At 43.7% G+C, this 12,069-nt stretch overlaps 1 protein-coding gene across 3 annotated transcripts in view; it reads right to left on the reverse strand.

Annotated features, from left to right (window-relative positions):
* Window positions 1-10,822, reverse strand: part of LOC126998013 (homeobox protein HMX1-like) — a 102,240-nt gene extending 91,418 nt beyond the window's left edge. Inside the window, exons 1-2 of one of the 3 annotated variants that reach the window (XM_050859293.1) lie at window positions 9,688-10,822; window positions 6,018-6,050 (exon numbers count right to left, since the gene is read on the reverse strand). In XM_050859293.1, the coding sequence (XP_050715250.1) occupies window positions 6,018-6,050; window positions 9,688-10,495 (841 nt within the window). In that variant the 5' untranslated portion in view covers window positions 10,496-10,822. The remainder of the gene's footprint in view (window positions 1-6,017; window positions 6,051-9,687) is intronic. The other 2 variants (XM_050859294.1, XM_050859295.1) reach the window with 2 other exon arrangements.
* Between the last annotated feature and the right edge of the window lie 1,247 nt (window positions 10,823-12,069).

Raw genomic sequence — 12,069 nt, forward strand, 5'->3', positions numbered from 1 at the left:
GTGTTTCATTATAGTGTAAAAATAATAACAGTAGTAGTTGTAAGGTAGTGTTGTTTTTGTAGATTTAGTGTTGCAGTTGTTTGTGTTGTAGTGTTGCAGTGAGAAGAGCTAGTGTTGCGAGGAGAGCAGAGTTAGAGACAGGTGAGAGAGCGGGCAGGTAAGGGGTGAAAACTCAGGTGCAGGTGGGCGAGGAGGAGGAGGAGGAGGAGGAGTGACATATCGAAGTTCCCGTCAGTTGTGTGTCTGTTTGTGTCTCCAATTATACCTCTTTCTTCCCCCGAGAGGAGCACGGCGACACACAAACAAACGGACAAATAAACAAAGATCTAATACGCCTATCATCATTACCATCTTTCAAAAGCGTCCGCTGCGTGCGTCTCCTCTTCATGGGTTTGTCTGTCTGTCTGTCTGTTTGTCCATATCTGTCTTTGTCTATCTGTCTGTTTACTAATTTATCTATTTCGGTTTGTTTATATTATGAATGTTTTATCTATCCGGTTTTTTTTTCTATATCTATTCATCTGTACATCTATCATTGTCTTTTTCTTTGTATAATTTTCTGTTTTCTTTTCTACATTCATCTATACACCTATCAATGTCTCTCTCTCTCTCTCTCTCTCTCTCTCTCTCTCTCTCTCTCTCTCTCTCTCTCTCTCTCTCTCTCTCTCTCTCTCTCTCTCCCCCTTTCCACCTCCCCCTCCCTCCCCCTCCCTCTGTTTATCTATTCCGCCAACGTCGCCATTATCAATCTATCAGACTCCACTGCTGTACCTACTAATTCACCCATTAATCTATCTATTTATCCGCCCGTTCACCGTCCATTCATCCATCTCTATTTAGCCCATTATAAGCCGGCTAATGTTTCCTAATCTCTAAATTCCACACCCATTAGGGCTCATACATCAGCTTATAATATTCCTCTTGCATTTCCTGGGCCATTTGCATAAAGCGAGTCTTTTTCTAATGGAACTTTTAGCTTTAATAGTCATGCGGGGGTCGGGCTGAGACGGGCGGGCGAGCTCTCCACATTGCATCGTCTTTGTTTCATTATGCTGCGTGTGTTTTCTTATCTTGTTTTCTTTCGTTCTTGTTCTCGTTTTCTGCCTTCGTCTGTGTCGATCGTCATTTGTCTTCGCGGTGAATGAGGAGTTTCTGAATCGTCTCGTTCGCATGTTTTGAGAAGTTACCTGGTTTCTCTCTGTCTTTGTCTGTCTCTCTCAGTCGTTCTCTGTCTCTCTCTCTCTCTCTCTCTCTCTCTCTCTCTCTCTCTCTCTCTCTCTCTCTCTCTCTCTCTCTCTCTCTCTCTCTCTCTCTCTCTCTCTCTCTCTCTCAAGGCCGTGGTGATAAGGATTCATCGGTTTCTTTGATCTGGTAACAGTGTAAGCTTGTATTCGATTACCATTTATTATTATTATTGTTATTATTATTATTATTATTATTATTATTATTATTATTATTATTATTATTATTATTATTATTATTATTATTATTATTATTATTATTATTATTATTGTTATTATTATTATTATTATTATTATTATTATTATTATTATTATTATTATTATTATTATTATTATTATTATTATTATTATTATTATTATTATTATTATTATTATTATTATTATTATTATTATTATTAAATTTATTTGTTATTTATGTTTGCTCTTATTGATGTTCTGAAGTTGCTGTCGACGCGAAACTGCCATCGGAATAAAAAAATGATAATGTTCTTGATTTACGTTCACTGCATAAATTTTCTTTTGTGATGACTGAGTGTGATGTATTGATGCTTAAGCCGGCGCGGGTCTCCACTGTATACCAAGACGCTTCCATCACACACACACACACACACACACACACACACACACACACACACACTCACAAGCACAGAAAAAATGAATAGAGGAAATGATAGGAAAGGAAGGAATGATGGTGAAGGATGTATAAAGAAATGGAAAGAAAGGTTCAGGTGAGAAGGAAAAGGCAAAAAGGGGAGGCGGTGGCTGAGTCGACAGAGCAACAGCATCGCGTTCAGGAGGACGCGAGTTCAATCCCCGCCCGGTGCCACCAAGCTGGGATTTTTCAGCCGCCGCCGAGTGGCTTAAAACTACCCACATGCTGTACAGAAGACCACCTATCAACCCGGACTCTAGATTCTAGGATTAAAGATGAGCTCCGGGAGGGCAGCATGAGCCAATACAAGATGGCGCCACTATAAACACTCGCCTGCGCCAGAACGGGCTGGGCCGACCATCAGGCCCCACCGGGAAGAAGCCTACCGGCGCTATAGGCCGCGACGTAAAAAAAAATATATATATATATAAAAAAGGGAGAGAGAGGAAAGGAATGTAGAAGGAAAAGATAGGCATGTAATGATGAAAGCCGACAAAACAGAGGTTAGATAAACAAAGGAATAACGGAAAAAGTTTGCATTTGGAAGCAATGGGAACACACACGCACGCACGCACACACACACACGCACACGCACCCCCCCCCCCCCCCACACACACACACACGAACGCGTAGACATATGAGAAAGACGACTAATATATGACGACTGACAACAACAAGAGTGAAGTCGTCGAAAATGATGATAATAGTGATGATAATGATGATGATGATAATGATGATGATGACGATGATGATTGAGCGTTACTTCATCTTCTGTAACATGTCACACCTGTCCTCACACCCTTCCACCGCATCCGTCACACACACACACACACACACACACACACACACGCACGCACACACACACACGACCTTCATACTTTCACTTACAGCTCCACTTAGCACTTCCGTTTCCCTTCTTCCTTCTCTTCCTCCTCCTCTTCCTTTTCCTCTTCTTTTACTCTTGTCTTCTGTATTTAGTAACTGAAAATCGTGGTGATATACTATGAGAGAGAGAGAGAGAGAGAGAGAGAGAGAGAGAGAGAGAGAGAGAGAGAGAGAGAGAGAAAATGTGAGGGAGAATGAAACCAGAGGGAGAGGGGAAGAGAGAGAGAGAGAGGAACGAGGGAAGGAAAGAGAAAGAGACAGAAGGAGGGGAGAGAGGTGAGGGGAAAGAGAGGGGAAGGGAAGAAGGGAGAGTAGGGAGGGGGCGAGGGAGAGTAGGGAGAGCGCGAGGGCGAGATAGGGGAGAGTGTGACTGGGCCAGGAAGGGAGTTCAATTATTTATAAACTTCTGCTATACAATCGTGGCTGAGCAGTTTTTTGGTGTGTGTGTGTGTGTGTGTGTGTGTGTGTGAGAGAGAGAGAGAGAGAGAGAGAGAGAGAGAGAGAGAGAGAGAGAGAGAGAGAGAGAGAGAGAGAGAGAGAGAGAGTGTTAGCGATCGCTTGAATCTTCAAAGCGATGAGTGTAGGGAAGAATTAACGTTCTTTTTTAGCAGTGGTGTGTGTGTGTGTGTGTGTGTGTGTGTGTGTGTGTGTGTGTGTGTGTGTGTGTGTGTGTGTGTGTGTGTGTGTGTTTGAAGATTATAAAACTGGTTAGTGTAAAAAAGTGGAAATCTTTCTGAATATAAACTGTTTAGAAAACAAATCATATCAATATGTATTTATGTAGTAAAATTTCGCTTAGAAAATTCAATTATCATGTATGCAATATTTTAGTGAAAGGAGGAAGATGGAGTGAAATAATGAACATGAGAAAATGATAAAAGGAAGAACAAAATGAAGCACAGCGAACATATGAATAAGAGACGCGGGTAGTGACACACACACACACACACACACACACACACACACACACACACACACACACATTATGTTTCTTTTTTCATGTATTTTCTCTTCATTTTCTTTATTTCATTTTTATTTTGTTTTATTTCGTTTGATTCCTTCCCCATATATTCCTTCTTTACGCCTTCTTCCCCGGTGGCTCTTTGTGATTGGTTATTCTATCTTGCTTCCCTTGTGCTGTATTTTGAGGTTGTTGTGCGAATCAGTTTTTAGCGTCGGTGTCCATATATGATGCAGTCTGTTCTACTCATTTGTTTTATTTTATATATATCATTAAACTTTTTCTCCGGTCTTGATCTTTATTATTCGTGTGCTATATTCAGAGGCTTGCACTGAACCTATATTCAATTATTTTGTATATATTTATTCTATACATATTTTACCTTTTTTTGATGTGCTGATCTTTACCAGACTCATGAGCTACACTCAACCAGTTATACACGTTACTTTTTTGTTATTGTTTTTACGGTTAGCATTTCTATTTATGGTTAAAAGCACTGGGTTCACCTGGCAATTTACTCTCGCTCGCTGGGTGGACTTCATTTTGTGTTGATGACAAAAATATACTCGGAAAACATTACCAAAAACAGCATCCGAGATCGAATACCAGAAACGAAAGATCCCGTACTGAGGAAAAGTGTTAACTTGACAAACAAATGACCGAAGGGATTTTCTTTTTCGCGGTGGACTAATAATGGCTGAAGATGATAATTACAAGATGATTAGAGAAGTAAAAGATGAAAGAGATAAGTAATAATATGATATGTATAAGATGTTAAATAAATGGTTAGTAAAAGATAATGATGCTAAGTAGACCTAGATAATTAAAATATGATTAGAGAAGTAAAAGATGAAAGAAATAAGTAAAATTATGATAAGATATGTATAAGATCTTAAATAAATGTTAAGTAAAAGATAATGATGATAAGTAGATCGACGAATTTATTGAGTTGTGAAGGACTTTTATTCTACCATTCACTAGTAATAGCTGAAGGTGATGACGATGATGATGGTGGTGGTGATAGTGACTGTGTAAAGGAAGCAAAACGATAAATTGTCAGCATAAACAGAAAAAAAAGAAGGAGTTCGCTATTTTAAGAAGTTGCGTTAGGTAGTATTAATGGATATGATAAAAAAAAAAGTTAAAGATCTGGTTATCCTTGAGCAAATTCTTCAATATAATCCCTGGCTGTCTTAAAAGTAGATTCAGTAATAAAGTTTTTAGTCACATTTTAAAAGTAGCACCGGAAGGATTGATCTCAAAATATATAAGACGGCGAGTAAGGAAAATTAAGAAAACTAAATATTCATGAGGAAAGTGAGTAAACTGGGGCGTGTTCTGAGGATGAGTAAGAAAACTAAATATTCATGAGGAAAGTGAGTAAACTGGGCCGTGTTCTGAGGATGAGTAAGAAAACTAAACATTCATGAGGAAAGTGAGTAAACTGGGCCGTGTTCTGAGGATGAGTAAGAAAACTAAATATTCATGAGGAAAGTGAGTAAACTGAGCCGTGTTCTGAGGATGAGTAAGAAAACTAAACATTCATGAGGAAAGTGAGTAAACTGAGCCGTGTTCTGAGGATGAGTAAGAAAACTAAATATTCATGAGGAAAGTGAGTAAACTGAGCCGTGTTCTGAGGATGAGTAAGAAAACTAAATATTCATGAGGAAAGTGAACAAGCTGAGCCGTGTTCCGAGGATGAGTAAAGAGGCTGAAGTAAGAATTCATGAATAACCTAAACCATGGCCGGACCGCTGCGGACAAGAAATACAGACAAACCACAGATGCTGCACGCCGGACAAACTAAATAAACAATAAAAACAACATACCAGTCCGTGAAAATATACAAGCAAAAAAATATCCAAGTTAAGAGAAGCGAACTAAGAAGAAAAAACAAGAAATAGACCAGTAATACAAACCACAGATGCTGCACGTTAGCCAAATAAACTAAATAAACCCACAAAAGAAAAACATACCGGTCACTGAATGTATACAACCCAAAAATTATTGAAGTTAAGAGAAGCAAACTAAGAAGAAAAACAGGAAATAAACCAGTCATACAAACCACAGATGCTGCACGTTAGCCAAATAAACTGAATAAACCCACAAAAGAAAAACATACCGGTCACTGAATATATACAACCCAAAAATTATTGAAGTTAAGAGAAGCAAACTAACAAGAACAGGAAATAAACCACTCCGGCAAACCACACATGCTACAAGTCAGACAAATAGACTTAAAACATTGCAACAAAAAAATACAGTCAGTGATAATTACCAAACCACGATCGTTCAAAGTTAGACGAGCAATCTAAGAAAGAAAGAAAAAAAGTTCGTGAGAATATATAAACCACAAAAATAATGCGTTCCAAGTTAGAATTATAAACTGGAAAAAAAAACAAGATAAATATGAGGAAACCACACACATAATTTATATTTCTCACGGCAAAGGAAGAAACTGCTTAAAGAGAGAAAATGAAAACACACACACATGGTCATCTTTGGGAAAAATATATCTTGAAAAACAAATATAACTTCGAGACAGTGAAAATAACTCAAACACAGGCGCGCTCAAAGTTAGACGAAGACAAAATATATCAAGAAAAACAAAAATAACCAACAGACAGTGAAAATAACCCAACCACAGACGCGCTCAAAGTTAGACGAAGACAAAATATATCAAGAAAAACAAAAATAACCTCGAGACAGTGAAAATAAGCCAACCACAGACGCGCTCAAAATCAGGCGAAGACAAGCCCAAATATTTTAATGCCTCCGCCGGCGCGCGTCCACACAAGCGCCGTCAGAGCCTTAAGGAAGTCAGCGGTGGATGTAAATGAACTCCTGACGAAGGGAAAATATGTGCTTCTCCCCCCTCCCTCCCTCTCTCCCTCACCTACCTTCTCCTCCCCCCTCCCCCTCTCTTCCCCCCTCTCCTACCTTCTCCTCCCTCCTCCCTTATCCCCTTATCCTCCCCCTCCTCCGACTGTTCCTCATCTCCCCACATTATCTGATAGTGATCTTGTGGAGAGAGAGAGAGAGAGAGAGAGAGAGAGAGAGAGAGAGAGAGAGAGAGAGAGAGAGAGAGAGAGAGAGAGAGAGAGAGAGAGAGAGAGAGATCAAACGGACATTCAGACACACAGACAAAAAAAAAAGTCACACACACACACACACACACACACACACACACACACACACACACACACACACACACACACACACACACATTTACACCCACCCACCCCACGCACACACACGCACTAAGAACAAACATAAAACACTCCAACTTAAAACTTACAATAAAACAAAAAAAAACAAAAAAAGAAAAAATATATGAGCGTGTTTCAGCTCACATATTCCTCTCAGTGTTGCCAGATAAAGTGAAAGTTAAAAAAAGATAAAAAAATGGTGGTGGTGGTGGTGGTGGTGGTGGTACAGATGGGTCCTAATGGAGTGGTCTGTGCTGGTCTGTGATGGCACGTGAGAGAGAGAGAGAGAGAGAGAGAGAGAGAGAGAGAGAGAGAGAGAGAGAGAGAGAGAGAGAGAGAGAGAGATGGAAATATGATCCTCTTGACGTGCTCATAATCTAAAAAGGCGAAGAGTTTTAAGATAAGACAAGAGAACAAGAGGAAGAAGAGCGAGAGGAAAAGGAAAATTTACTTCTGGTCTTTTCTATATTTACAAGTTTTCTATTTTTTCCTCTTTTTCTTTTCACTGCCTACAGTTTATTTTTTTAACAATCGTTTCCTTTCTTCCCTTTTTTTCTTTCTTCCCTTTTCCTCATTTATACTCTTTCCCTTTCGCTACCTACGGTCTTTCCCTTTCCTGTATTTCCAATCCTTCCCTTTCTTCCTTTAGTCTTTCCCTTGTTCTTCCTTTAGTCTTTCCCTTTCCTGTATTTCCAATCCTTCCCTTTCTTCCTTTAGTCTTTCCCTTGCTCTCCCTTTAGTCTTTCCCTTTCCTGTATTTCCAATCCTTCCCTTTCTTCCTTTAGTCTTTCCCTTGCTCTCCCTTTAGTCTTTCCCTTTCCTGTATTACCAATCCTTCCCTTTCTTCCTTTAGTCTTTCCCTTTCTCTCCCTTTAGTCTTTCCCTTTCCTGTATTACCAGTCCTTCCCTTTCTCCCCTTAGTCTTTCCCTTTCTCTCCCTGCAGTCTTTCCTTTTCCTTAATTCATAGTCTTAGGCGAGGAATATTCCAAACTGTACAATTCATAGACCTATATTTTTTCTCTTTAATATTCATGTGTGTGGAGTTTAGTACGTCTGTGAGAAAGAATATATATGGTTTCAAATTCCTTTATGTTCAATGTGTGTGTGTGTGTGTGTGTGTGTGTGTGTGTGTGTGTAAGTAATGGGAGAGTAATGGATTCCAAACCTTTTGTATTCTAACTTGTACGTTCCAGGAATCCTTTTAAATCATTGTATAGATTGCATTATCGTTACATTGGGTTAGGGTTTCTCTCTCTCTCTCTCTCTCTCTCTCTCTCTCTCTCTCTCTCTCTCTCTATCTATCTATCTATCTATCTATCTGTATCTGTATCTGTGTGTGTGTGTGTGTGTGTGTGTGTGTGTTGGAAATACAATATCGTTTGATGATTAATAAATATCGGAGGAGTGAATGGGTCGGACATATTTATTGCGAGTTATATGGAAGGGAGGGAAGAAGGGAAGGAGGGAGAGAGGGAGGAAGGGAAGGAAAAGGCAAGGGAAGGGAAGGGAAGGCAAGGGAAGGAAGGCAAGGGAAGGGAAGGGAAGGGAAGGCAAGAAGGGAGGGAAAGGGAAGGGAATAATTGCCACGCACGGAGATACAGAAGGGCGAAGAGAAAGATGGATGGCGATAATGATGATGAAAGTGAAGAGGATGGAGAGTGTGGGTGAACGAATGAAAAGAGTGGTAAAGAAGTTATCGCCACTAATTGTACTTTTTCATTATTTTTATTGCCATTATTATTATTAACATTATTATCATTACCATTATTATTATTATTATTATTATTATTATTATTATTATTATTATTATTATTATTATTATTATTATTATTACCCTTATTGTGATTATAATTACTATTATTATTATTTGTCTGTTTATAATCATTATTATCATTATCATCATTATTACTATTATTATCTGTATTACTAAAATGATTGATATTGTTATTATCATTATTATTATTATTACTATTATTTTTAAATATTATTATTTTAATTATTACAATTATTATTTTTATTGTCTTTACTTTTACTAGACTACTACTACTACTACTACTACTACTACATATTTTAGTTTTGTTATTATCTGGGTTTTTATCGCTATTTTTTAACCAGTTACTTAAGAGGGTTTTCGTGAGAATATTTTCGTCAAATATGCAAATCATTTAATTAATATTTGCCTTTACATAAATCTATTCCTTCGATTTTTTTTTTCTGATCAATTAACATTAAACAATATGTTGACTTTTTGCTACCTTAGCCGCACAAGTTCTTTGAGCTTGGTGGTGGTGATGTTGGTGTGTGTTGGGGGATGTGAAATTTTTAACATCAGTGTTATAAATCTTGTGTATTCTCATGGTTATCGCTACATATTTCATCGCACAGTGTGGTAATATTTTCCTCCTTAAACTACCTGAGTATGAAATCTTGGTAGCGGGTGTGGCGGTGGTGATGGCTGTGCAGGAGAAGTAGGAGGTGATGACGGGGAGGCGGGGAAGGAGGAGGAGGCGGTGACAGACCGGCACCAAGAATAGTTAACGTTTACAACAAAAATCAGAGAGCGGAGAGCGAGTGTTCTATTGTGGTGGTGCGTAACATTATTAATTGAGGGAGAGGGATGCACGGAGCAATACTGGTGTGTGCGTGTGTGTGTGTGTGTGTGTGTGTGTGCGCTTGTAGATTTGTGAAAGTGTGTGTTAATGCGTTGGGTGCTGCACACACCTGGTCACGGGGCTTACCTGTGATGGGCGCCAGGGCCGATAGGTGGTGCGCCATGGCCGCCGTCCGTTCGAGGGGTGTGAGTCCCGCCAGCCAGGGAAGGGGCGCGCCGCCCATGTGGGGCAGCATGCTACCCAGGGCGCCGCCCGGCGAGGCGCCACCCATAGAGGGGCGGTGTGCGGGCACGCGGATGACGCTGCCGGGGCCGCCCATGGGCGCCAGCGACGCGTGTGAGCCCAGGCCCGCGGCGACGGCGGCCGCGGCGGCGCTCATGGGCGGCACGAGGTTGAAGGGCGGCAGCAGGCCCCCCGCGCCCATGAAGGGCATGTGTGTGTAGGTGAAGGGCTGGAAGGGCCGCGCATCGCCCTCGTCGTCGTCGCCCTCGCCCTCCGGCTCGCTGCCGCCGCAGCTGAGCCTCTCGCGGTCGTCCCCATCCCGCTCCTCCCGCTCCCCCCGCTCACTGCCCCTCTCACTGTCCCTCTCGCCCCGCTCACTGTCCCTCTCACCCCGCCCGCCGCCGTAGCCCTCGCTCTCCCGCTCCTCCTCGCTTCCCTCCTCCAGAAGGCGGTGCCGCAGCGCCGCCGCGCGCCCCGAAGACTCCAGGAGCGACGAGATGCTGAAGGAGAGGCGCCCGTGGCCGCCCTTGGGGCTGCGGGCGTCGCCGTGGCGGGCGTGGGCGTGGTGGGCGTGCAGGGCCTCCTCGCGGCTCAAATCCAGCGGCGAGGCGGCCCGGGCGGGGCGCGCCGGGGCGGGCGAGGCCTCGCGACTCAGCGCCCCGCCGCCGCACAGGTCCTCGTGCTGGCGCTCCTCCGCCGACATGGCGGTCATCCTGGCTACTCTCTCGCTCTCACTCTCGCCGTGGCCGCCGCTCACACCCGTCTAATCTGTATTCTCCATTACCAATGTCCTCTTGGGGCTGCGACACGCTCCCATCTTGGCATGCGGCCGCGCTTAGGACACCATTAAAATCACAACCGACATAACAAGATTTACCTTCACTACAAGCCAAACTCAAACACGGAATGCATCAAATCCATCTTTCAGGAGCCATTTTCCTGCCGGGCGCGCTGATTGGCCGCCGCCCAAACCCCGCCCCGCGCCGCCATTGGCCGCCGCGGCGCCGGCCCCGCCCTCCCCCGCCCGGGTTCATATTGGTAAGCGAATTATGGGCTACTGAACTATAATTAGAGTAAATTACATCAAGATATTAATTCAGTTCATTCTATGCTGAGAAAATATTAGGAGTGAGCGCAATTTAATGAAAATGGGCGCCTACTTGTACCCGCCGCCCCCCGGGGACGGCCACTCCCGCGCTGGGCACGTTGTGGGCACCCGCGAATTAAAAAGCTGAAACTTCCATAACCGGATCCGTAATTACGTGTTATCCGGACCGGGGCCGCGGCCGCCATGTGAATATTAAGCGGACATTACCGAAACATATTGAAACAGCGGCCGCCGAGACCCGCCGCCCGGACCCTTGTTTTTCTCTTTGCTCGGCGAGGAATCACCTTCATCAGCGGCCTAATTTCTGATAATTGCTTCCCAACTTGGTCCGGCGGCGGCGGCGGCGGTGGCGGCGGCCTCTCTCCCCGCCCCACGAGAGGACAGACAGACACCCGCCCCTTCCTCTCCCCGCCCTCCCCAATCCCGCCCCGCCCCTTCGTCCCTTCCCCCACCCCGCCCCACCCCGCCTTCCCTCTCCTCCCCCGCCACCATCATAATCACACCACCTCGTCCTCCCGATCCTCCTCACAACAACCACGCCACCACCCTCATCATGTCATTCCCCCTCCACCACCCCCTCACCACCCCCGCCCCCTTACCCCCGCCCCCCCCCTCGCCACCCCTTCAGGCGGCGAAGATGAGTGTCCCAAGTTTGCCCGAGACACTGAAGCCGAAAGATGATCTTGTCCGACAAACCGCCTGGAGGAGGAGGAGGAGGGGGGGAAGCGGGGGAGGAGGAGGAGGCAATGATGACGTAGCTACTCTCTTTGCGGTAAAATACATCCCTCCCTTGTGGTAATTGGCCTCCCCCCTCCCCCCACTATTACCACAACCCCCCCCCCCTCTTTTTGCGGTGCGTTTGGCCTCATTTGGCGGTGAATAAGTCATGTTCGGGGCGACGGAGTGTTCTTTGGGGTTGACTTAGTGTTCCCCTCGGTCGTGTAGGTGTTCCCGCGGCCAAGTGTTGTTGCTCGGTCACCTGAGTGTTCGGCGGGTTAAGAGGGCGCTGTCTGGGGCTAAGTGGAGGCTCGTTTTCTGTCAGACGAAGTGTTCTTAAATTTCTGGCAGATGTATTTTCACGTCTGTAATTTCTTGAACGTATGCCTTTTTTTTCAGTTTGAAGTGCTCCCCTAAGTTCAAGCACGTGTATTTTCACTTAAGTAATGGCTGGAATGTAT

Source organism: Eriocheir sinensis, chromosome 13 (assembly GCF_024679095.1).
Source record: "Eriocheir sinensis breed Jianghai 21 chromosome 13, ASM2467909v1, whole genome shotgun sequence".
NCBI classification, from domain to species: domain Eukaryota; kingdom Metazoa; phylum Arthropoda; class Malacostraca; order Decapoda; family Varunidae; genus Eriocheir; species Eriocheir sinensis.